This window comes from Trichomycterus rosablanca, chromosome 12, assembly GCF_030014385.1.
Source record: "Trichomycterus rosablanca isolate fTriRos1 chromosome 12, fTriRos1.hap1, whole genome shotgun sequence".
NCBI lineage: Eukaryota > Metazoa > Chordata > Actinopteri > Siluriformes > Trichomycteridae > Trichomycterus > Trichomycterus rosablanca.
The window spans coordinates 32713301-32740689 of NC_085999.1; the positions used below are offsets into that span (position 1 = coordinate 32713301).

The following is a 27389-nucleotide window of genomic DNA, read 5'->3' on the forward strand; positions in this document are numbered from 1 at the left end:
TCACAGACACACAGTCTGGTATCGGATCTCATTTCTAATACATGGTACCAGGAAGTCTGTGACCCTGGACAGCAGCTGTATGGTTATCACTGTTTTCACTGGGTTTTCAACAGCTGATGAAGGTGTATTTTAAACAAACCGTGGCTGAGTGTCCTTTTGATATTATTCTAAACTTGCAAACTGTGCAAAAAAAAGTATTTGTGCAGAATTCATAAAAATGAAGTAAAACATGAGTGTCAAAGTTCAGATTTGTTTGAATTTATTTATTACTTAAAACTCCAAAAATGATTAATAGTGTCATGGTAAGCAAAAACCAACTGCTGATAAACATGTTTGCATAGCTTACAGACACAAAGGTGGGATTTTATTCCTGATTCACATTAGTACACTAGTGCTGTCAAACTTAATTGTTGTTGTTCATTTGAAGTATTTAAAATTGGAACATCCTGGCTAAAGATAAATAATGACAAGGATGGGCTTGTTTGACAGTTTTTCTTTAAAAAGTTGCTGCTAGTTTAAAAAGTTGCATTTCTGCACAGTTTGCAAAAATGAATTTAAATACCACAGAACTCGTTTGTTTTTGACATATCATCTCAAAGCATCTCTTCTGGGCCTCGTCAGTTTAAATTACAAGAGTGTGGAACTCACGGACAAATAATAAAACCTGTAAGTGAGAAGGTAACTATTGCTTTGGTTAACTGGACAGCTAAAACTTCCAATTAACATAAGAGATGATGATGGATTGAGGGAAACCTTTCAAATGGCATAAGAAAACACCTTGTATAATCCACCCTTGAGAGGAACCATCGCATCAAGAATGCACTCTTTGTTTGAAAGCGAGATGGCATAAAGAATGAACATGCTTGAGCAAGCAAAGTGTGTCGCTCTCGCAGGGGACCACTGGACTTCTGTGATCGATGTCAACTACATGAGTGTCACTGCACACTTCACAGAACAAAATCTGAAGTTGTTTGCACTAACTGAGTAAAACAGGCTTTTTGTATTTTACACTAACTTTTAAAATTCAACTGGCACCTGAACATAGTTCACAATTCACAATCAATACACAAATAAAAAAAATATATAATAAAACAAAACGATTTAAAAATAAATATAATTCCAGTGTGTTGCTCTTACATTTATTCTTTTATTTTATGATTAAATATCCATTATTAAAAGCTTCAGTCTTAGGAAGAAGGAAAAATTTAATTAATAAAATAAATCACATCAAATTCCTCAAAAAGCTACTTCAGTATGTTAAAAATGTATGGGTGCTTTTTGCTGCCATAATAAAGACAAATTTTATCTGCTTTCTGACATTGTTTTAGACCATAATCAGCCTTGGTTTCAATTTTTAGCAATACAATACCTCATTGCAGTCTGGCGCTCGGGTGGAACAGCAATCTATTACATTAGCCCACTACCTATTGGCTACAGTCCGGCCGAGCATCTACACAGACACGGGGGGCCAGTAGCCACTGCTTTCCATGGAGCCGTGACCGCTGTGCCCCTAACCAGTAAAAGGCGTGTGATAAAAATTAAATGAGAAAAAAAATTATGTTCTTAGAATTCACAGTACATGAGAAGTCAAACATACGTGTTTTACATGTTCTTAGGTAAAACGACTCAGTATGGAGTTCCAGTTTTTTTTTGTTTTATCCTAAACAGAAATCTAAATCAGCATTTACCATTAAGTAGAAGCCAGAACAAATCCAGTAAGAAGCAAACCAAAACTGAGAAAAGCAGGTTCAAGTACGAGTGTGTGTAAACCTAATTAAAAGGAAAGGAAGCTGTATGCATGTGCAGAGCATATATTGTTTTCAAAGACGTGAGGTAGTATGAGCGCGGTCTGTGGTGTGATCACACAGGTTGTGGTAGCTCTCCTCGGACAATGTGTATATAGAGAGCGCTTGTTTGAACTCTCCCAGAGGACAGTAGACATCACTACAGCCTGGAATCTTCTGATCCTTGGAGACACACAAGAACAGCAGAAAGGTGAATGGATGAAAGCGCCCTGGACCTGCAAGTGTGAGTGGTTGAGTGATGGCTTTTACCTGACCGGCGTAAGAAACTTTGACGTGGTGCTGCTTGGTGTGCCGATGCTGGTGCAGCTCAAGTGTGATGTCGGCAGCGTACGGTGGCCACTTCATGTCGAACACACCCAGTGCCATCAAGCATGGCATCAGTGTGGTGTCGTGCACAGAGTACAGGAACAGCTTCCTTAAGCCACACACAGAGAGACTTATCAAGACAATTTAAAGTCTGAACACTAGGGGGATGCAGAACACAATTTACACCATGTTATGCGTCTGCTGCTCCACTATATACAAGATACACTACAAAATAAAAATAGTAGCCTTTAAAATGATCATAATATTTCGAGAATAAAATCGTAAAATTAGGACATTAAAGTGGCATTATTACCAGGAATAGTTGCAGTATAATAGGGCAAATGTAGTGTGTCATCAATATTGAATTTATGTGTTTCAGCCACAATTGCTAACAGTGTAAAACATCCATTAAACAAAATAAAAATAGTAGACTTTAAAAAATAATCATAATATTTCGAGAATAAAGTCGTAAATTAGGACATTAAAGTGGAATAGTTGCAGTATAATATGGGCAAATGTAGTGTGACATGAATATTGAATTAATGTGTTTTAGCCACAATTGCTAACAGTGTAAAACATCCATTATACAAAATAAAATTATGTGCTTCCAACTTTGCAGCAACTGTTAGGGAAGGCCTTTTCCTGTTTCAGTACGACTGTACCCCTGTGCACAAAGCAAGCTCTCTTAAGACATGTACTTGTACTTTTGGCCATATAGTGTGGCAGCCTTCTCATGTTAAGTTATACTTTTGGGTTTCACTGACAAAGAAATACTTAATCTTCTGTCATATCAATACTAAACTTTATTTTCAAAGACTATTTCATTTTTTTAACAGTGGCCCTAAAATGCAGCCATAGTCTAGTGGATAAATGCTCTACTGGAATTAGCACTCAGGCTTGCTAAGTAGTTCAAAAAGCTCACCTATCTGGATCAGACGCGTTATCTTGAGCTCTGATTTCCATGTTGGCTAGAAGGGTGTGGAGAAAAGGACCCACAGTGAGTTGTAGACTCTGCCTAAATACAAGGTAATAATAATAATAATAATACATTTTATTTATATAGCGCTTTTCAAGATACTCAAAGACGCTTTACATAAGACAAATAATCAAAACAAATACGTACATACACCATACAAATCATAGTACAAAATCAAAATAGTACATCAACATCAAGAATAATTAAGATAAAAACAAAGAGAGCAGCATAAGACAGTTCATTAAAAATTAGCTAAATTATGAGAGAGAACAACAAATATAGAACAATTTCTTAAAATTAGACAGAAGCAGGACAGATTTACATGCAATCAGGAAACTGAAAACTTTACAAGTTTTAGGATCTAGGACTTCACATTTCTGTCGTGATCTAAGTATAAAAACTATTAAAAAGAATAGCAAAAATAAAAGCATTTATTTTGTGTTGTTACAAGTTAAATGCCACTCTGAATAGATGAGTTTTGAGAAGTGACTTGAATTTGGACAGGTAAAGCACAGTCATCAGTTTAAACCTCATCTCAAGGTCTGCTGAGGGGTTTAAATGTAGCCATAACATAAAACATGGAATGAGATTTATATAAAAAATAATAATAATAAAATTTAAAAAAAATGTAACGAGTACTTGGTTGAGCATCCTTTCACAGCTATTTAATTTTTATTTAACTAACTGTGTACACTGACACAAATTTCGGAAAAGGAATAGGTCATTTAACTCAGATTTTGCCAGGTTGCTTGAGGAGCTTGATGTATAGCAAAATCTGTGGGAGATTTCCTTACAGATGTTTAGATAAGGACTTTAGATTAGGACTTAGCTACTCAAGGGGTCATGGTGGGTCCAGTTTCTCTGAACTGGCAGGATGCCAATCAATCGAGAATCTCTGCCTTCCCTCAACCTAGAGATAGACAATCACATCTGTATGTAAATGCCAGAGCAGTCGATATCAATGGTGGGGATTTGAACCCTGGATCTTAGCGGTAGTGGGCTAGTGTAATTTACCTCTGTACCACCCGAGTGCTTTAAGGACCCAACACAGTGTCATTTTTATTTATATATTTTGTTTATGCATTTTCTCCCCTTTCTTAGGACGTCCAATTGCCCGATTGCATCATGCTTCCTCTCCACCAATGCCAATCCCTGCTCTGATTGAGGAGAACGAAGCTAACCCACGCCCCCCTCCGACACGTGGACAGCAGCTGTATGCATCTTATCACCTACACTTTGACGAGTGCAGTGCAACTCAGCGTTGTGTACGGAGAGACACACCCTGAGAGCACTCTTTTCTCATCTCTGTGCAGGCACCATCAATCAGCCAGCAGAGGACGTAATTGCACCAGTCATGAGAGAGAGAGAGAGAGACCCCATCCGGCTTAGTCCCGCCCATATCTGAACAACAGGCCAATCGTTGTTCATGTGGCCGCTCAGCCTTAGCCGGCAGGCAGAGCTGAGATTCGATACGATGTATTCCAGATCCCAGCTCTGGTTCCAGCATGTGTTTTTACTGCTGCGTCACCTGAGCGGCCCACAGTGTCATTTTTGACAGTTTGAAAAATCTTCTTATTTTAAGCATTCTAGCAGAATCAAGCCCATCTTTATAGCATCCAGTAATTTCCTGGGGACATAAGAATGCCATCCTTTACTACAAACACACACCACACAAATAGTCCCACCCCTAACCCTATGCATCCTACTCCTAGTCATCTCACCCCCTACTCCCATTCGTCCCAACCTCCTTCCTCTATTCATCCCTTATCCTGGCCTTACTCATCCCATCCCTAACCCTATGCATCCTACCCCTAGTCACCTCACCCCTTATTCATCACTCCTCGGCTCTATTCAGCCCTTTTCCCGGCCCTGCTCATCCCATCCCCCGGCACCCATGTCATCCCATTCCTACTCCATTCCATCACCTCAACACCCCACCCTCTTTCTCTTCTGGGGCTGATCCAATCCAGCCAAATATTTCAACCACTTCAATATAGACATGTGCAAACTTAAATTTTCACACTAACCTGTTACTGGGGTCATACACGTGGTAAATCATATCCACAGCTCTCTGCTCTACTGTAGCTTTCCAGCTATTAAGCACTGAGGGAGCCGGCAAACCGTGAGTCTATAAAAAAACAAGTGAAAAAATTGATTACATCCAGCCTGACGCTAAAAGAGTTTCCAAAAAAACTATCTTTCTGCAAACATGGCTTCTATATTCAATTCTACATATACACAATACTGATATTAACTTTAGTTAGTACTAATATAATATAAAAAATTATCAGATCACTAGACATTATAAAACTACTTAAAAACTATTACAGTGTCACAGATAAATGTGAATAACAAATGAATAACCTCTCTGGCCACCATGTCATCTCTGATAAGAATGAAGTCGAGATGTTGATGAGGCCCGACACCCAGCACGCTCCGAATGCGCTGTAGATCTGAAGCAATGTCTGGCAATGTAGATGATTCTGCCCAGCGAGAACTGCAGTCCAGAAAAGTCACTTAGGTACAGAGTAAATGCAACATCTGTTTTACTTTTTTTTTTAAAACAATATAGATACTGTTTTTAGGCACATCCTCTGAAATGAAACAATGTTATCTCAAATAGCAAAATGTGACGTGTAGACAATTTTTTTCAGCTTCAAATAAAATAAATAGTTCACATAAAACTGCAACGTAAACAAACCCATATCTGATACCATTTATATCTGACTGATAACTATAACCTGGTATTAAGTATAGGGATTCTTATACTCTATAATATATTTCGAAATATTGGCTGTAATTGGTGCAAACATTTACTGGCTTTTCCCATGAAAACACGGCTTTTCGGGTTTTGTTTCTCTGGTGGTGTGTGCAGACAAATGAATGAGCACACAGACAAACAGCAAAGAGTATGTGTATGTATTAGCACTCTGCTTTAACAACAAGCTTTTACTTTAAGCCGCTGAGCACAGGTCAGCATTGTTTACCATCTGAATAAAGATGTTTGTCTACATTCTAAGAAATTCAGAAGAGAATGGTGTTTAGTGTTAATATACTTGTGGGAGCTAAGTGGTTAAGGTACTGGACTAGTTATCAGAAGGATGCTGGTTCAAACCCCACCATAGCCACTGCTGGGCCTCTGAGCAATGTGCTTAACCCTTAGTTGCTAGCATTGTATTGCTAGCATGGTCACAATTGTGAGTCACTTTGGATAAGAGGAGTCTGCTAATGAATGCCATGAATATTTTTGCACAATGATACTTTGTTTAGTTGCACGTAGCAGTACTGGCATACATACTTTTTAAATAAGTGATGTGGTTCTAGTATAAGTAATAAGTGATGTCAAGTGGTTCTAGTTTTGTTGTTTAGCCCAGCATGCCAGAATAATAATTCTCCACACATAACAATTCTCCAAACAGCAGTAAAAGTTCCCTATTAAGCCATGAATCTCACCCACTGAGCAGCTTAAGCAGTTTGCATGCATAGTAGTTAGGATAGAGGATCTCTCTTTCTCCTGACTGTGTGACGATAGGTACAACATCTGGAAACACACACACACACACACACACACACACACACACACACACACACACACACACACACACACACACAAAGGACTTTAAATAAACGGTGATGTTTTTTTTTTTACTTTTTACACATAAAAAAAGGTAGTCTTTACCTGACTGCTTCTGCTGGAACAGTCCCGCCACCAAACACCTAGCTGATTCAATGGTACGGACAATGTTGGTTGAGCGAATGCTGTAGAGGAAAAGGCAAACTCCAAATCAAACTCATAGCTGCAGTAAGAGTCAAGAGTCTACTGCTGGGATCCTAAAAAAATGAAAGAATCCACAAAAAAACTCACTAAACTTCTTTTGCATTGAAAGATGAGCTTAGAAAGGCCAGATCCTGAATGTATCTCTTCCTTAGCCTCACTCCAAGATCATACAGCTGCTGCATGCCCACTGTTGTCAGTTGACCTGGATATGTGCCACCCTGAAATGTAAGGAGTTACAAGTCAATGCCCAAGACTGACAGGCTTATAGGAAAAACACAGAAATAAGTTAATAAAAAAGTATAAGAGGCATTGTGACAATCTGTTTTATTAGCTACAAAACACACATAGATGCATTTTGCGAATATGCAATTACAGTTTGTATCCCAATCGTTGCTCCATACACTTCACATTTGTTTGTTTAATTCTTAATGCCATGTCAGCTACTATGGCTATTATCATGGCTGGATGATAGATTCAGTCTTTAAACATCAAAGTAGGGGGTCAATTTCTTCACTTCGCTCATAAATTGTCCAATAAATATGTATACAAGATACGTTCACCTAATAATGTAGGGGAACAGTGTATAAGTATCACTTATTTGGGGGAAGGATTGGCATTGTGAAGCTATACAGTATTGGTGGATTCATTAAAATAAATATTAATAACCTACTTAATGCGTTTAATGCAACATATACACTTGTACTGACCGTCAGTATTTTGGATCTGTAACTGTCCTCCACTGGAGATGGTGGTCTCGGGCCTCCCTGTAGGTCTGTGACCACATGGTTGATTTTGGTGTGTTCTGGAACCTGCAACAGCTCAGGAACCCAGTGTGCCTATAAAAAGACCAACAGACCTACATAATGATTAAAATCATGCCTGAATGTGCTGCAAATTCCTAACATATTTGTGGAGTGCATAGACAGATGAACTAACTCTGTGGCCTTGCTTCAGTGGTAAATAACATTTACAAGAATGTACCTTTGTGTATATCACATGTAAACCAGTAATTAATTATATGCACCTCTAAAACATCCGGTATGGACTTCAGTGGTGTTCTTGCACCATGTCTGAACAACACTTGAACAAGTTTGAGCTCATACTGTGATGAAGACTGGTCAGAAGTTGAATGTGAACCATTAGGCTCTGTGTCCTTCTGATGCGCCCAAAACACAGAGGAACTGAGGGCTGCTGTAGCCATAGCACTCACACGGGCCCACATGATGCTCTATCTGAAGAGAAAGAAAGAGAAAAACGTACTCACTGACTGGGTCTGAGTTTTAGAGGTCTGAGTTTTAGAGTATTGTTTATTTATTAGGATTTTAACGTCATGTTTTACACACTTTGTTTACATTCATGACAGGAACGGTAGTTACTCATTACCCAAGATTCATCAGTTCACAAAGTTATACCAAACACAGTCATGGACAATTTAGTGTCTCCAATTTACCTCTGTGGGAGGAAACCGGAGCACCCAGAGTAAACCCACGCAGAAACAGGGAGAACATGCAAACTCCACACAGAAAGGACCCGGACCGCCCCACCTGGGGATTGAACCCAGGACCTTCAGGTTGAGTATTAGTCCTATTACAGGTTGGGTGTTATTAATTGGTAAATAATAAAATGTCAAAATAAAAATACCATTTTTTGCTCTTGGTAATGAGAATCAATTCCTAAAAACCACTGATGTCGCTCTCTCTTTCACACAGACACACACACAGACACACACACAGACACACAGACACACACACAGACACACACACACACACACAGACACACACACAGACACACAGACACACACACAGACACACAGACACACACACAGACACACACACACACACACACACAGACAGACACAGACAGACAGACACACACACACACACACACACACAGACACACACACACACACAGACAGACACACACAGACAGACAGACAGACAGACACACAGACACACACACACACACACACACACACACACAGACACACACACACACACACAGACACACAAACTGTCTATCAAGAACACTGAATGTCTTAAGCAAATCCAGTTTTTGTGGACTCTCACACCAGTCTGAAAGTCAGTCAACTACACCAGCAGGTTTAAAACTTCACCGACTTGACATCTGGCTTGGCTTGATGTCAGTAATAATAATAATAATAATAATAATAAGTTACACTTATATAGCGCCTTTCACAAAAACCCAAGGTCGCTTTACAAACAAAAATAACAAAAATAACAATCACACCAAAATAGCAGGGGAGGAAGGGGAAAAGTGCAGAGAAAAGAGATGGGTTTTTAGTAAAGTTTTAAATTTGGATAGAGGAATGAGTAACCACTACCAGCTAGCTGTCAAAAGCCGTGAGCATACTGCTGCTAAACGCTCAATATGCTAAGCGACTACGAAGTCATGTTAAACAAATAAATGACGGATATTACAAGAATAGGCTCAAAATCAAATTACTTACTCTACTTTAATGGTCTTCGCTTAAATTACCAAGCTTACATTCATTCCAGCAGGCAAACTTTGACTTTTAAAAAGGCACAAACCGGCTGAATGAGAGCCGCCTGCTGGACTTTGTAGTTTTCTCCGAGTGGTTGTCTAATATCAGGCAATATGTCAAGAAAGACCTAAAAACTACAATTCCCAAAATCAGCAACACCCGCTTCAACGTGTTCATCTAGTACCGTAAATATTGTGTTATATGAGGATTACAAAAATACCCCCAGGTGTAATACATGATTCATTCTAGTGTCGATTTCAAGGAGTCGAGTCCTGTTTGAATATGTTCATGGAGTCGATTCCACATGCCGGCGTCAGCATTACTAGCATTACTAGCGTTGCCACTTTACTGCAATGTTCACTGCATTAAGCTGTTTCTTTATTAAATAAAGTACAAAACATGTTCACATGGAACTCTGTGATGTATTTTATGTTCGGACGCTTCAGGTTTTAAGGTAATCAGTTAATTCTCGTCGGTAATCGGATAAAAGAAACTGGCAAAATTTGAGCACCCTTAATGAACTCTAAAGCACCGAGTCAAATGAACTATATGATCTATCAACTGACTATATTTCATGGCACTTAAGCTCTGTCACTGATATTTCTGCTAGACTACCATTCATCCTTTATTTTAACCAACCTGTTTATCCTGATCAGGGTTGCGGCGAGTCCGCCATCGTCTGGAAACACTGGGCACACATTGGGGATCCAGTCTGTACAGGGCACCCAGGCTGCCATGTGGCACCAACTACACCAGCTGCACCACCATGCTGCCCCCGACTGAATGTGTTTACTGAAGTTTACAATTTTTGTGTGATTTATTATATTTATATAATAAACCTGGACAATCACAATGGGATTTTTTTAACGAAATGTTGTAGGCTAAATACTGTATATCACAATCTTATTCTCATACAATCATGATTATATTTTTTCATAAAAATTCAATGTAAACAATCCAAGAGACAAAAATGAAACGTGGGTTGAAGTTCAATCGAAAATAATTTATTGATTTTAACATGAAAGCAAAGATGAGGCAATGTTGATATGGGGCATTAAAACATTTGTTTTTGTATATTCAGTGCAAAGATAAACTTTAAACTAAAACACAACGTTTTACATTTGTAATTACAAAAATATGTTTTTATAAACATGCACAAATGTAAAATAAATTGAAAAATGTGTTTAAACACCACACATTAATAACCGGTATTTGTCACAATGCCATTACTGGCTGCTTTAAAATGTCTATATTAAAAAATAATAGATCTTTAAAGCATTGTGGTTTATTCTTTCATGGCAAATTTTCAAAGAAGAACCAGCAAACATTGGCCTCTTAATCTGGAAGATTCAAAACAGAAAGATTTTCTTACATCCACAAGAAATCATCTATCAATAAATATGAATATCATGCAAATTACTGTTTTAGCTTGCCTAGTTTGTCTTGGTATGTCAAGCAAATTTTCTGACATGTGGCATGTGTACAGGAACTGTAAAGTCTCATTAAAAGTCTATCTCGCTGACATTCACAGTATCATTGCACTTTATTACTCTAAATAAATAGCTGAAGTCCTTTTTCACAGTGTGGTCTCTATTTAACAGTGCCTATTTCATAGTGATTCAGGCTTGATTTGTATTTTTTATCGACAATGTGAGACTGAGAGCGTTGTTAAGAGGGTACTCATAATGTCCTTCCCTTTTCCTAAGTACTGGGAACTATCTAAGCACAAGAAAATCTACTTTTTTGTCATCATACCACAATGATGGATAATTAGGTTTAAATATTGTAATTTGCGAAATTGTTGTAATGTAAATTGCAAAAGTCTGAATTTGTGCAGTGATACAAACTGAGCAGTGGCTTATAATCTGTTAAAGCTACCCAAGACTTTGCTTTTTAATTTTGCTTTACGGAAATTCTCTTTAATACATTTTTTTTTCTTTTTTTTCCATCTTGGGCCACACTAAGCTAAATCTCTATGAACTATGCTACGTTTCATGTAAATGAGGTTGAATTGAAGTGTGCCATATGCAAATTCAATGTAAATCAGATACAACTGCAGGCACTTGATTCAACACAGGTTCATGCATCATTCTGTGCACTTTTTATGCAGCTTTGAGGAATAAGGGCTATTCTTTATATTAGAGTGCATGTTGTTCTTTAACCATGTCTGTCATTTGTTTACCCATGTCTTTTACACAATCCACAAATCAATTAATCTGTACATACAGTACACACACACACTGTAACACATTTAGTCCGTAAACTGGGACTACCCTGTAATCATCCTATTTCCAACATAATACAGTAGTTTCAATGAAACTGATTTAGGTGCTCTGATACAGATGCTCTCACGTTACCGTTGTTCTAGTTCCATTATTTTTTTCTCGTCCTGATAGCCTCTTAAGGCACTCTTAATTTAAAGAGCTGGCTAAAAAAATAGTTACAATTATTGGTAGAACCAATAAAAACCCAAACACACAAATTTGCACGTCTCAGAACACCAGCACATTGCCTAGTTTCTGTCTGTCTCACACTGCCAGGTCCGGCCGGACTCTGCTGGTACTGGAGCCACTGGTCTTACTAAGGTGCCGTTTGTCTGTGTTGAAGCTGGAACTGGATTTTGGTGTGGAGGGAGCACTTGGTGTTGCTGCACAAAGGCTGTGACTACAAGGTGCAACACTTAGCGAAGGCTCATAGCTCATCCTCAGAAAGTCCTCATTTACCTTTAGGTTGTCTTGGCTGCGGCGGGAGTGGCGCTCGGTGGCCAAGTTTGCTGAGTTCTGCTGGTGGGCCAAATGGTTGGTGAAGGGCTGGTAGTTTGAGTGGATAGGATTAAGATTATGGTGATGAAGATGAGGTGAAACTGTTCCTGTTGCAGATGCTAAGCACTGGTTGAAATCTGGTGGTGGGGTGCAGTTTATAGACTGGCGCACCTGAGGGGAGTCTGAAATATTCATTCCAGCAGTTGGCATGTCTAACATTGGAGCAGAAATCTTGGCATTTTTGCTGCTGGTGTCAGTGTCACTGTTGTTAGCATGTCTGTTCATGTACATTTGAAAGCAGCACCTGCACTGCTTCCAGCCAAGGTGGTAGAGCTCCAGAACACTGAGGAACAAGGATACAGCTGCAACCACCAGCATGAACACGATGAAGACATTCTTTTCTGTTGGCCGTGACATGTAGCAGTTGACTGGGTTGGGACATGGCAAGGTGTTGCAGTGGTACAAAGCCTCCAAAAAGATTCCATACATCATGTACTGTATAACAATGAAGACCACTTCCATGACCAAACGAATCAGAATGCTTAACACATATGTCTGCAGAAGTGCTCCTTTTAGGAGAAACTTGGCTGGTGCTTCAGATGCTTTCTCCCTCTGCTCCAGGTAGTCCTTGTCACCACCTTTAGCACCCACTCCTCCATCATTTGCCTCCTGCTTCTCCTGCTCTCGCTGCCTTCGTTTTTCTTCCATGCGCACAGTATGCATGGCGTGGCCCATGTAAATAAGAGAGGGAGTGGAGACAAAGACAATCTGAAGTACCCAGTATCGGATGTGGGCGATAGGGAATGCTCGGTCATAGCAGACGTTGGTGCAACCAGGCTGCTGGGTGTCGCACATGAAGTCGGATTGCTCGTCACCCCAAGATGACTCGGCCGCTGTGCCCAGCACCAGAATGCGGAAGATGAAGAGGATAGTGAGCCATACCTTTCCTACAGAGGTAGAGTGTTCCTGTACCTCTTCCAGGAAGTTTCCAAGGAGACTCCAGTCCCCCATTACTCCTCAGCACCTTTGATGTCCTATGGAAGATAAAAAGGGAACATTTTAAACTGACAGTATCTCTGTAGGGAAGTGCCATTTTGTCAAGGAAGACCTAGAGGTGTTACTTGTAATGTTTCTTTTTTGTTTTACTATATTTAGTTTGTACTGCAGGGGGCACTAATACTACTCTTTTGATTTTGTACACGGTCAATAAAAGAATCTGTACAGATAAGTTTTAATATATATATTTTAAACTATTTGAGTCTACCCTCAGTGGTAAGAGTCCCTAAGAACCAATTACATGAGTTGGTAATTAATTCACTTTCCATATAAACTATATGTGTAAAGACATACCCTTGAGAGTATTGTTATGGAAAAATTAGACTTTCTGCTTACTAATGTCACCTGAATATTAGTTTTATGCTGCTAGTGCATTAAATTCTTAGTCATGTGGTTGCTTGAGATGTGGCTGGGAGTCTAAAGTACAGAGACAAGCAACATGTCTGTTGTAAGCAAATAAGAAAAAACAGTTAGCACAGAATGGAGGCTCCAAAGTCCGACACCCAATGTGATTTCACTAGATCAGTTTAAAGGGAGGGCCACAGCTTTGTTCTTTGTTCTTCAGCTATTCCACTTCTGTAAGAACCCGCAATCAAGCCAATAAATTCTTCCAATCCAGTCAACTGTAATCTTTGTTTTCATTTATCATCTCACGTAATTTTCCACTGTAGTATCATCCCAGTAAAACATACAGTTTGGAATGTATGTAGGATAGTACAATTGCCCTAACTTATCTGAGCATGCATTTTATTATAAACACTGGTTTACTTGTTTAATACATATATCTTTCTCAGTGGTGCCTGAACAATGGCAAATCTTAACTTGCCATTGTTCTGGCCAAAAATCTCGCCTGTACTGTGCCAGATAATTTTTTTATAAGCTACCCACAACATTTGTATAACTTAAATTAGCTTCACCTGTCTGACCCAGTAAGATTACACTGTACATAAGGGTTAAACATGTGTCTATGAGAAAGTAGCTACCCAGCATAAAGTATGTGCACAGAGGGATAAGTGTTTCTAATCCTGGCAGCTGTAGTTTCAGGGTTGGTGGGGGTTGAGTCTTAAGCTCAGCAGTCTATACCAGGAGCCTGGGAATTGCCCTTTTGGATGACCCACTATCCCAGACTGGGTGACCAATGTAGACAAAGATGCTGTTCCCCTGCCTCTCTGTATTTTTCACTATAGTTCTCAGCTTAGTTATGTAGCAGGTAGTGTTGGTGCACTCAACCTCTCTTCACAAAGTCATTCTGTTTACTGATTTTGTGAAATCTGAGATGCTTTTTTTGTGTGTCTGCATTGATTTCCTTGATTTTTACTGCTCAGACCCTACAAGTAAAAGATTGGTGGCTCTTAATAGCTCTAAATTACAACAGACCAGCAACAATTTACATTAAATGGCTAAATATAATTGGACACTTGACCATGAGCTTGTTGGATGTCCCATTTAAAAAACAAACAGTATTAAAATGATGTGACCTTTGTGTGATCTTTTCAATTATAATATCAGCCATCCTTCTGAGAAGGCTTCTCACAAAACTTTAAAGTCTGTGGAAATGTATGTGCACATTTAGTGAAAAGAGCATTTGTATGGCTAGGCACTAATGTTGGTCAAGAAAGCCGTTGATGTTCCAGTTCATTCCAAATCTGTTCAGTGGAGTTGAGGTCAGGTCTCTGTGCAGGACACTGGAGTTTCTTTAAATCAAGATTTTCTTCATGTCTTTATAGAACTTACTTTGTGCAAAGTTGGAAGCATATCATTTCTTTATATAGTTGATTTATTATATCTATTAGCAACAGTTGTGGCTGAAACACATGAATTCACTGTCTAAATACTTTTGTCCATATAGTGTATCTATAAAGAGCAGAAATCATGACCAACTGTCAGCTATTAAGTCTTTTCATTTTCAAGTGCTTTGGTAATGCCATATACAACATTTGTAATGAGCAGTTTACATTCATGCATGTTTAAACAGTGAAGGGTCAGGAATGAGGACACAGTATTAGTAATATGATGCCAGATAAATGTTTCTCATGCAGGAAATGTCTGTGGCACAATCTAATATGCTATGTTTAGTTCTGAGGATAAAGTAAACAAGTAGTGAAGCAACCTTTAGTTTTAATAGCGTAGTACACAAAAAATCCACAGAAATCAAAGAGTACTTCAAATTATTCGATGGATGAATGTAAAGGTATTAGGTAACTTATTGGAATCAACTGGAAGTTACTGCCTTGCAATCATAATTTCAATCCATCACAGATATGTAGAATATGTTTGAATCAGGGCTATGTAAATAGAATGAGCTCGTATTTCTTTTAATGTTAATTTAGTTGCATATTTTCCACAGAAAAATACTAGTTGTTTTGCTGTTAGCTTCACTTTGTGAACACATTTTAATCCTCTTTAAGCGTTCTTTACCTGTGCTGCCTATAACGAAGCCTGTAGTAGCTGGTGAACGTGCCCCGGGTTCCCAGCGAAACAGGTCTTACAGAGCTCAGAAAACAAGGCCATAAGTAGTGGGTCACCAATTAGGGCTGATCACCCGCAGCTGTGGGGATGATTATTTAAGCCAGCATCACACAGTGGCGGGTGTCGCACCTTTTGTTTGTTTCCTGTTGCCGGTGGTAGCTCGCCCACGCCGTTTTCATAGCCTTAGGTGGTAGCCCTGGTGGCATAAGGCCATTCGGGCATGTAGAAACCGCAAGGTTTGAGGTATTGAGGTTTTTCTTTCGTCTTCATTGAAATAGGGTGGTGCGACGCCGCGCAGTCTTCGAACTGCCTATTGTTGTTTCCTTAGCCATTAGCTTAGCGGGTGCGCACCGGACCACTGTGTGGCGCTGGTGCTACCTCGCTGCAGTATCTCATATTGAACATTGTATTTGGATTCGGTAACCGCTGGGTGGCGACTTTGTTAAGCGCTTGGCCGGTCTGCCACCAACCCCGGTTCGAATCCGCAAGTGGAGCTTCCTAACTGTGCTTGTCTCTTTTTCCCCTTTTTAGATCGGAGTGCCCCTGTCACCGCGACCGTAAGCCGTGCGCTCCGCATCACTTCCCCGCCAGCCTACCGCTGTGCTGGGGTCAACGCTCAGCGGAGCTTGTAGCTTCCGCTGCTGATTTCAGTAGCACTTTCTGCGCCCACGCGTAACTTCATTCCGTGCCTGGTTGGCGCGGTGTTTAAGTCCCCGGTTCTCACCCAAAAGACCGGGGTTCGTGTCCGCCTCTCTTTTAGTTTTCCTTATTGCTTTTTTTTTCTGTCGGTTTCACCGGCAGCTTCCGTCGGAGGTTCCGATCGGTTTTTTAGTTTGGGTTTTTGTTTTCCTGTTATATTTCTGTTTATTAAATAAAAATAAAGATCTTTAATTTTTATTATCTCTGCGTTTGAGTCCTCCTTTCTCCCACGTGACAGAAAGGTGCGACCAGTAATGGACCCAGCAGAGCCCCGACCCCTCGCGGACGCTTTACGCCACCAAGGGCAGGCGTTGGGCAGACATGAGGTGGCCCTCAATGAGCTGGCTCAACGGGTAGCAGCACTTACCCGGCACCCGCCTACCTTGGAGCCCACTCCTAATCCCGTAGCCCAATCTGCGGAGCCTGTAGTCCGCGACACCCCTATTCCTCCCCCCGAAAGGTTTTCGGGGGACGCTAAGAGGTGTCGCGGCTTTCTCCTGCAGTGTGCGCTGGCGTTCGAGCTACAACCCTCTCGCTACCCTACTGAACGCTCTAAAGTCGCCTACATCGTCTCCTTGCTTTCCGGAAGAGCATTAGAATGGGCTACCGCCCTCTGGGAGCAGAACGCCCCCGAGTGCTCTTCCGAAAGTGCATTTAAGGAGGCTCTCAAGGAGACCTTCTTTCACCCTTTGGGGGGCCGTGAGGCAGGGCCACGCCTGCTCGAGATAACCCAGGGTAATCGATCGGTAGCCGATTTTATGGTAGAGTTCCGAACGCTAGCCGCAGAGTGCGGCTGGGACGAGGGGGCCCTTACAGCCATTTTTCACCGTGGCCTCGCAGGTAAAGTTAAGGATGAGCTAGCCACTAGGGATCCACCCACTACACTTAAGGCTTTTTACACGCTGGCAATCTCCATTGACACTCGCCTTCGCCAGCGTGCGCGCGAGCGGAACATCTGTCCTCAGTTTGTTCGCGCGCAAGCCACTCCCACTGCCCCTCCACCCGAACCAGAGCCCGAACCCATGCAGCTTGGATCGTCAAGACCCGATGCCCGCCCGGCATCGGGCTCGACCTTTCGATCTAGGCCTCCGTTAAACAACTAGGCCGCTCTCGTGCCAGGGACACGAGAGAGGGCCCAATTAACATCCCTACTCAGGGCCTGTTTCTTGCGGCCCGGTTGTCTTGGGGTTCGGGGGGCACAAGCCTTAGGGCATGTGTTGATTCGGGGGCGGTGGAGAGTTTTATAGATGTCGATCTGGTACACAGGCTGGGGATAGAGGTCCAACCGCTAACCAAGCCGGTCTCGGTCCATGCTGTGGATGGTCGAGCCGTAGCGGGCAGCCCGGTTACCCATCGGACGCAATGGTTAACGTTGCGTCTAGATGACCACGAGGAACGGATCACCTTTTTAGTGACTCACGTTCCTCACCTCCAGGTGGTCTTGGGTCACTCGTGGTTGCAAAGACACAACCCCCAGATCGACTGGGTCACCGGGTCAATCTTCATCTGGGGAACACGGTGCCAGGATTCGTGCCTGCTTCAGGCTGGCACGAGGCATACTCCGCCAGTACTCAGAATGGAGACCCCGGATCTGACCACAGTTCCTCCTGTGTACCATGATTTACGGGAGGTTTTTAGCAAGTCCCGGGCGCAGGACTTGCCCCCCCACAGACCGTTCGACTGCGCCATCAACTTGTTGCCTGGCTCTACTCCCCCTAGAGGGCGCCTTTTCTCGCTCTCCGGTCCAGAGAAGGTCGCTATGGAGGAGTATGTGCGTGAGGCCCTCAAACAGGGGTTCATCCGTCCTTCGTCCTCCCCAGCTGGGGCAGGGTTCTTTTTTGTAAGTAAGAAGGACGGCACCCTGCGCCCCTGTGTCGACTACCGCGGTCTAAATGCCTTAACGATCAAGGATCGATACCCGCTGCCGCTGATGGCCACGGCTTTCGAAGCCCTTCAGCGAGCATCCGTTTTTTCAAAGCTCGATCTTCGCAGCGCGTATAATTTGATCCGGATCAGGCAGGGGGATGAATGGAAGACTGCGTTCATTACGCCCACTGGCCACTATGAGTATCTGGTGATGCCATTTGGGTTAATGAATGCCCCCGCAGTCTTCCAGAGATTTATCAATGAGGTCTTGCGGGAGACTCTTGGTAAATTCGTCTATGTTTACTTAGACGACATTCTTATCTTTAGTCGGTCCATCGACGAACACATAGGGCATGTCCGACGAGTTCTCCAGCTCCTGCTCAACAATCATTTGTTTGTCAAGTTGGAGAAGTCCGTCTTTCACTCCCCCATGGTTTCATTCCTGGGGTTCGTGGTTTCCCAGGGCACCCTGCGCATGGACACGGCTAAAGTATCTGCTGTGGAGAAGTGGCCAACTCCAGGTTCTTTACGCCAACTGCAAAGATTTTTGGGCTTTGCAAATTTTTTTCGGCGTTTTATTAAGAACTTCAGCTCTATCGCTGCTCCAATGACGGCCCTTACAGGTAAGGGCGCTTTCAAATGGTCGGTGCAGGCCCAACAAGCTTTTGATAAGCTCAAAGCTCTCTTAACAACTGCACCTGTCTTGCAGTTACCTGACCCAGAGGAATCCTTCGTGGTCGAAGTGGATGCCTCTGAGGTCGGAGTAGGGGCAGTGCTGTCCCAGAGAGTGGGGCCAGGGAAGAAGTTGCATCCGTGTGCCTTCTTCTCGCACCGCTTGACTCCAGCCGAGCGGAATTACCCGGTTGGAGACAAGGAACTCTTGGCCATTAAATTGGCATTAGAGGAGTGGCGACACTGGCTCGAGGGGGCCAAACATCCCTTTCTTGTTTGGACGGATCACAAGAATCTGTCGTTCATCCAACAAGTAAAGAGGATGAACTCTCGTCAGGCCCGGTGGTCCTTATTTTTCGGAAGGTTCCACTTTACACTGTCATACAGACCGGGATCCAAAAACATTAAACCGGATGCCCTGTCTAGACAGTGGGAGCCGACTAGGTCGGAGACCGGACCTGATCCCGTGATCCCCTCGACCCAGATAGCGGCCCCAGTCACCTGGGGCATTTCTAAGGTCATTCGGGACGCCCAAAGGGCCGAACCCGACCCCGATGGGGGACCTCCTGACAGACTGTACGTACCTTCATCCGTACGGCGTCAGGTTTTTGAATGGGCTCATGCTTCCCCGTTTGCGGCGCACCCAGGCGTGACTAAGTCCCTGGTTTTGTTGCGCCGAAGATTTTGGTGGCCGGGGATGGAGAATGAGGTACGTGATCTTGTTCGTACCTGCTCTGTGTGTGCTCTGAACAAGAGCCCCAGAGAACGCCCAAGGGGCCTTCTTCATCCGTTACCAATACCTGCTAGACCGTGGTCCCACATCTCCCTGGACTTTGTGACAGGCTTGCCAAAGTCCAGAGGGTTCACGGCTGTATTGGTAATTGTCGACCGATTCACCAAGTCTTGCCTCTTTGTTCCGCTGCCCAAGCTGCCATCCGCCATGGGTACCGCGCAAATCATTCTGCAACATGTGGTGAGAGCGCATGGGGTCCCATCAGACATTGTGTCAGATCGGGGCCCGCAGTTTGTAAGCCAGTGCTGGCGGGCCTTTTGCCAACTTATTGGCGCTACGGTCAGCTTATCCTCCGGGTATCACCCGGAGTCCAACGGGCAGTCGGAGAGGCTGATCCAGGATCTGAGCAAGATGCTCAGGTGCCTGACGGCAGGGAATCCGACCACGTGGTCGGATAAGCTGATGTGGGCAGAGTTTGCTCACAATACCCTGCATCATTCGGCGATTGGCATGTCACCGTTTGAAGCTCAGTTCGGGTACCCTCCGCCGCTCTTTCCTGAGCAGGAGCAGCAGGTAGCGGTCCCGTCTGTACAGCTTCATGTCCGCCGCTGCCGCGCCGCCTGGCGGAAAGCTAGGCAGGCCCTTGTAGCCACCCAGCGCTCTATGAAGCGCAAGGCTGACCGCAGGCGGCAGCCGGCTCTTACCTTCCGGCCTGGACAAAGAGTACTTGTCTCGACGAGGGATCTCCCCGTTCGAGGTGCCCCACACAAGTTGGCACCCAAGTACATTGGTCCATTCAAGGTGGTAAAGCGGATAAACCCGGTGACGTATAGGTTGGAGCTTCCTCCCCACATGAAAGTGCATCCAACCTTCCATGTCTCCCATCTCCGACCATTTATGTGCGGGGGAGTCTTACCCCCTCCCAAACCCCCCGCCCCTCGTATCATCCAGGGTGCCCCTGCCTTCACGGTTCGCCGACTGCTGGATAGCAGGAAGGTTCAGGGTAGCACCCAATACCTGGTGGATTGGGAGGGTTACGGCCCTGAGGAACGTTCATGGGTACCGGCTCGCCAGATCCTGGACCCGGAACTGATCCGCGAGTTCCGACGGAACCGAGCTGCGGGTCTTGGGACCTCAGGAGCTGTCCCTAGAGGAGGGGGTTCTATAACGAAGCCTGTAGTAGCTGGTGAACGTGCCCCGGGTTCCCAGCGAAACAGGTCTTACAGAGCTCAGAAAACAAGGCCATAAGTAGTGGGTCACCAATTAGGGCTGATCACCCGCAGCTGTGGGGATGATTATTTAAGCCAGCATCACACAGTGGCGGGTGTCGCACCTTTTGTTTGTTTCCTGTTGCCGGTGGTAGCTCGCCCACGCCGTTTTCATAGCCTTAGGTGGTAGCCCTGGTGGCATAAGGCCATTCGGGCATGTAGAAACCGCAAGGTTTGAGGTATTGAGGTTTTTCTTTCGTCTTCATTGAAATAGGGTGGTGCGACGCCGCGCAGTCTTCGAACTGCCTATTGTTGTTTCCTTAGCCATTAGCTTAGCGGGTGCGCACCGGACCACTGTGTGGCGCTGGTGCTACCTCGCTGCAGTATCTCATATTGAACATTGTATTTGGATTCGGTAACCGCTGGGTGGCGACTTTGTTAAGCGCTTGGCCGGTCTGCCACCAACCCCGGTTCGAATCCGCAAGTGGAGCTTCCTAACTGTGCTTGTCTCTTTTTCCCCTTTTTAGATCGGAGTGCCCCTGTCACCGCGACCGTAAGCCGTGCGCTCCGCATCACTTCCCCGCCAGCCTACCGCTGTGCTGGGGTCAACGCTCAGCGGAGCTTGTAGCTTCCGCTGCTGATTTCAGTAGCACTTTCTGCGCCCACGCGTAACTTCATTCCGTGCCTGGTTGGCGCGGTGTTTAAGTCCCCGGTTCTCACCCAAAAGACCGGGGTTCGTGTCCGCCTCTCTTTTAGTTTTCCTTATTGCTTTTTTTTTCTGTCGGTTTCACCGGCAGCTTCCGTCGGAGGTTCCGATCGGTTTTTTAGTTTGGGTTTTTGTTTTCCTGTTATATTTCTGTTTATTAAATAAAAATAAAGATCTTTAATTTTTATTATCTCTGCGTTTGAGTCCTCCTTTCTCCCACGTGACACTGCCAACCTAATCTGTTTCAGATTTTGAATGTTACACTATAGGGAAACATGCATTTCCCCCACAGTGGTTTGGCATCCTGTCTAGGGTGTGGTCTTTTCCCTAAAATATACTCAAAAGAAGATAAAAACTGGAGAAATAGAAAACACAGCTTTGATACAGTGACCCATTAATGTAAATTTATAAAGAAATAAATTGTTATTAATTATTGATGGTATTATAATTGTAATTGTTCATTATGAACAATATGATGCTGTGATTGTCTTGTGTAATGAATCAAGCAAATCTAATATAGATAAAGTTTTGGTAAAACTGGAAAGTTTAACAGTTCTCAAACAGTTTAACTGGTTCACTGCCACCTCACAGCAAGAAGGCCCTGGGAATCCCCGGCTAAGTGGCCAGGGCTCTTTCTGTGTAAAGTTTGCATGTTCTCCTTGTGATCACCTGGGTTTCCACAAGATGCTCCGGTTTCCTCCCAGTGTGGGTGTAAGTGTGTATGTGTGTGTATACTGTGTGACAGACTAGTGACGTGTCAGGGGGTTTTCCTGCCTTTGCCTAATAAATCAGACCCACCACGACCTTGACCAGGAAAACCGGTGGTAGAACAGACAATGAATGAATGAATAAATTAATTTAAAAAAGTGTGTGTGTGTGTTTGTGTGTGTGTGTGTATGTGTGCTTTTGTGGGAACAAATCTTAAGACACACATCCTCCATCCTCCCCTCTCCATCCTTTTTCTGTTTTCCTTTTTTCCATCTTCCTTTTCTTTTTGTCCTAGGAAGCAATTTTAAACAATATGATTTCCTCCAGTCTCTGAACTTTAGAGGAAACAGTTCTCACAAAAGTCACAGTGTAAGTGGAGAACCAGTTTTCCTTTACATTTTCTCATAGTGTGTGAAACAGAGAGAGGGGTCATAAAGGGGACATATAGGGTCATTCGCTCTGGTTATATATCAACATACCGAGACAATGTACCTGACACTCCATCATACAGCCTTGCTTTATTATGAGACATTTATGAAGTGTAACAAACAGGGACAACAAAATCTGCTCTTTTCCTAACAGCTTAAACAATAGAAGGGAAACACACACACACACACACACACGCACACACACACACCTAAACAATGCTGATTTCTCAAGTGTGTGAGAAATGTTTGTGAACCCTTGGAATTACTTGGTGTTTTTTAGTTACTGCTAACATATATTATTACCCTTAATCTTTAAATTGATGTTTAACATGTTGAATGACCACCCTGATTGTATTTTGTAAGCACAGAGGTGATGTGCAAAGCTGCAGTAATATTCAGAGGCACACATTATATTCGCCACAGCATGAACATCTGTGAAAGAGTGGAAACTAAGCTGAGAGAAGAGATGAGGATTTATGAGAAGCAACATGATTTTTATTGTGTGAGAAGTACACCAAAGTCAAAAGAACTGAAACGTTGGTCAAAAAAGCCTCAATTGATGTTCCAGTTTATTCCAAATCTGTTGAGTGGGGCTGAGGTCAGGGCTTTGTACAGGTCACTGGAGTATCTTTGAACCAAACTTTTCTTCATGTCTTTATAGAACTTACTTTGTGCACAGTAATGCTTCCCTAAACTGTTACTGCAACTGTTGTGGCTGAAACACATGAATTCAATAAATAAAAGTTGTGTCCCAATACATATAGTGTTATACAGGCAGTATAACTTTTCTTTATGCATTTTCTTTATGCCCTTTTTAGCACGTCCAATTGCCCGATTGCATCATGCTTCCTCTCCACCAATGCCGATCCCTGCTCTGATTGAGGAGAATGAAGCTAACCCACACCCCCTCCGACACATAGGCAGCAACCTTATGCATTTTATCACCTGCACTTTGACGAGTGCAGTGCAGCTCAGTGTTGTGTACGGAGAGACACACCCTGAGAGCACTCTTTTCTCATCTCTGTGCAGGCGCCATCAATCAGCCAGCATAGGTCGTAATTGCACCAGTCATGGGAGAGAGACCCCATCTGGCTTAGTCCCACCCATATCTGAACAACAGGCCAATCGTTGTTCATGTGGCCGCTCAGTCTTAGCCGGTAGGCAGAGCTGAGATTTGATACGATGTATTCGAGATCCCAGCTCTGGTTCTAGCGTGTGTTTTTATCGCTGCGCCACCTGAGCGGCCCTAAGTGATGCAGTTTTGATGGTAAATATTTATTAGCCTTACATGGAAGTGGGAAGTAAATAATGTCACTAGATGTGTGATGACATGGAAAAATGAAAATTCAACTGGAAAAGTTTAGTGGGGCAGTATTTTTTTTGATGACAGTCTCTTGTCTTCTGAAAATCCTAGGCCCACTGCTGGGTGCTTAATTATACCCACTGTTGTTTATACATAGCACTGTATGTGTGTTTCTTGCCAACATCATTTCTCGGCATTACAGAGTAGCTGTAAACTAAAACCAAACTATAAATTCCACAGAACTGTCTGTGGATCCTGGCAATCAAGTGACGGCAGGGCATAGATCAGGGCAAGAGTATAAATCAATATCTAAGGTCTTGAGTTTTCCCTCTGTATTTTTTCCCTCTGTTTTCAGTTTATTCCAAATCTGCTCAGTGAGGCTGAGGTCAGGGCTCTGTGGAGGCCAGTGAGGTTTCATTAAACCTAACTTTTCTTAATTTCTTCATAGAGCTTGGTTTGGGGGACAGATTTGCTGGAACAGGAAAGGGCCTTCCCTGTTAGTTAACTAACACTGTTAGTTGGAAATTAGAAGCATATAATTTCCTTTATATAAATGGTGTATTTTACCTATTAGCATTTTATCTGTTAGCTGTTGTTGTGGCTGAAACACATGAGAGGGAAGGTCTGCGTACTTTTGTCAATACAGTGTATAACGACACTTGGGAGGGACTGTTGGTCTTAACCTGGGTGAAACTGTTAATAACATGAACTGTTCTCTATGAATATGTCACTGTCAAGCTGATGTATTAACAAAAAATAAACCTAAGACTAACATACCAATCTCCACTGTTTTAAGAACATTGATTTAACCTCTCTGAAATGTTCTAGCAACGATCTGTGAGGATGCCAGGTTGTGTTGGCAGACACTGCTTCACTGGTTTTCCTCACAGTGCTGATGCTGCCGTAGGCACACTGATGCAGGCACCATAAGAGGATGTGTAGCTTTTACACATGGCTCCTAGGTTTACCAGCTAAGAATAAATATTTACATTAGTCTGTTCCCCTGAACCTAAAACCAGCAAGTACCGTAATCAGTGTCACACCCCTTACTGCAGTCCCATCAACTGAATATAATGCTGTCCCAACTGAATTTGTGTGTAGCTGACCTCTGTTTAGCACTATAAATTACTTTATATATATATATATATATATATATACCATTAAAATTATTTAAATTACTACATAATAAAATGTTAACGTTTTGCCAAAGTTTAATAACACATCTCATTTCACACTTACAGCTTAGAATTCCTACCATACTTTTTTAATTTAGTGTCAGTAATCAGATATCAAAACAGGTTTATTCTATAACTTTTAAGTAAGTGATTGCTACTCTTTGTGGAAATTGTTTTTTAACAAATCTTTTACAATCCCAAAAAGAGTTGGGACTGTTGTATTATAACTTACTTCACTTCTAGGGTGGAACAGCAATAAAATGAGCTAGTACGCTACCATGGAGATCCGAGGTTCGGGATGCTGTTGGCCGGTCAGGCAGTTGTGTCAGGAAGGGCATTTGACACAAAACTGTGACAAACAGGGTATGCATCATGAAGCAGTAACAAGCTTACTATTACTATAATAAAATATAATAATAAAACAGACAACAAAAAGTTTAGGGATAAAAACTTTTTAAAGGCACTGTATGCTTAGATTACTGCCAAATACAGCAATTCAGTTAAGAACTGGAGATTAAATCATTTTGAAATGAATGAAGTTTCCAAACATCAGAAAATCAGTTGTGTGTTCTATGACAGCTGTGGAGACGGGCTGAGGCTTCCACAAATAACTCCCTGTTACTGGATAGAGTAACGCATCAATTCCAGTAAGAGTCTGAACCTGTGCATAAACATGATTATGAACTTGGATATGCACATGGGGGGACAGTGACTCAAATTGCAGAGCAGTTGTTTAAGTGTTGTTAAAGGGTTAAAATAGTGTTGCTAAATCAAACAAAACCTGAAAAACCACCACTACACGTACAAGCCAACAAAAACTCAGAAACTCCAGACATTACGATGCTTCCCAACTACATTCATGGTAAAAGAACTTTCTTTTACCACTGAGAGGAATAATGTGTTACCTTACAAGGTGTTTCAACACTGCTTAATGCTAACACCACCCTTATTATCTGTAGTACAGTGTAAATGGTCCACACTAGTATATAGTAGGTAAAGGTAGTCATGAGTACAAATGTCCAGTCATGAACCTCAACAATTGCAGAGCTGTATGTAATTGTGGGATTAATATTATGTATAGTAATAATTATAGTTGTCATTAATTTATGGGCTAGATCTACCATACAGATGAACTTTGTGGGTATACAATTACTGGTTGTAGCTCATCTGTTGCTCTGTACTTTTTGTCTCCTCCTTGTACCCAAATTACTAAATGAAAAGGACCCTTATATCACTCCCACTGACCAGATGATTTGTGGTGGACCATTCTAAACACTGCAATGACACTACATGGTAATAACATGGTACTGTGTGTTGTTCTGGTGTGATTGTATCAGGTGCAGCAGTGTTGGTGGGAATTTTAAATAATGTTTAAACTTACCACCCTCTTAATTAGGAACACACATCTTGTTGTAGGTGTACAGTGTGCAGTTAGAAACTGGAGTTATTTTCTTCTTTTCATGCAAAATGTGTCGTAATTTTATAATCTTTAATCAGTAGATACTGATCACATGGAATATTTTTGGTTGGAGCCCTATTTTTCTCTCAGCAGGGACAAAAAGGTGTTTAAAGATTTCCAAAACACTGATGCACCTGCTGCACATATACCAGAATAACACACACTACCATGTTATTACCATGTTAGTCTCATTGCAGTGCTGAGAACGATCCACCCTCCAAGCATTATCTGGTCAGTGGGAGTCTCTTTCAATTGAAAATGGGATAAAAAAGAGGTGGGCTAGAGATGGGCTAGAGTAAGTAATTGAATATCCATAAAAAGCCCACAATTATTGTACATATCACATAAACATATTGGAAAAGGGTTCAGAGGTTTTACCATTTTACAATTTTTAAGTGGCGTATGACTTCAACACATTAACAGTGTACATTTTCTGCCCACACACCCATAATTACTGATCATGTGAAAGTCTTTTGTAATGTGGCTATCAAAGCCAATAATAATAATTTAATAGATTAAAGCTGCATAAACCAAAAGCTCAGACTGTGAATATTAGTACTGAATGGTGATAGTAAGTGGTTTACACTTTTTATACACAGAAAGCAAACTTTGGTAAGCCACAGAGTACACTTTCATGATGGATTGCTCTTCACAAAAAAAGAACAAGAGCTGTGTGCAGACAGATTTTGTTAGGTTAATAACCGCATTTATGTGTGCCATAAATTAGCATTTAAGATGTAAGAATTGTGCATCAGTAACCAATACTGGAAAAATATT

The 27389-nt window shown here is 42.3% G+C and overlaps 2 protein-coding genes across 3 annotated transcripts; both read right to left on the reverse strand.

The window, feature by feature from the left end:
- Nucleotides 1-1795: 1795 nt before the first annotated feature.
- Nucleotides 1796-10110, reverse strand: acp6 (acid phosphatase 6, lysophosphatidic). 2 transcript variants are annotated; one of them, XM_063005921.1, is made up of 11 exons: nt 10008-10110; nt 7890-8097; nt 7573-7701; nt 6953-7083; nt 6767-6846; nt 6541-6628; nt 5452-5584; nt 5115-5215; nt 3034-3126; nt 2055-2220; nt 1796-1967 (listed from the first exon to the last, which is right to left on the reverse strand). In XM_063005921.1, exons 2-11 carry the CDS (start codon nt 8085-8087, stop codon nt 1821-1823), a joined length of 1266 nt encoding a protein of 421 aa, XP_062861991.1. In that variant the 5' UTR covers nt 8088-8097; nt 10008-10110; the 3' UTR covers nt 1796-1820. The 2 variants fall into 2 exon arrangements, with proteins under 2 accessions (XP_062861991.1, XP_062861993.1); XM_063005923.1 differs by lacking the exon at nt 10008-10110 and adding an exon at nt 9333-9409.
- Nucleotides 10111-11896: 1786 nt separating this feature from the next.
- gja5a (gap junction protein, alpha 5a) lies at nt 11897-13141 on the reverse strand. The gene has a single exon (XM_063005565.1). The coding sequence runs from the start codon at nt 13139-13141 to the stop codon at nt 11897-11899; it is 1245 nt and encodes a 414-aa protein (XP_062861635.1).
- Nucleotides 13142-27389: the final 14248 nt, after the last annotated feature.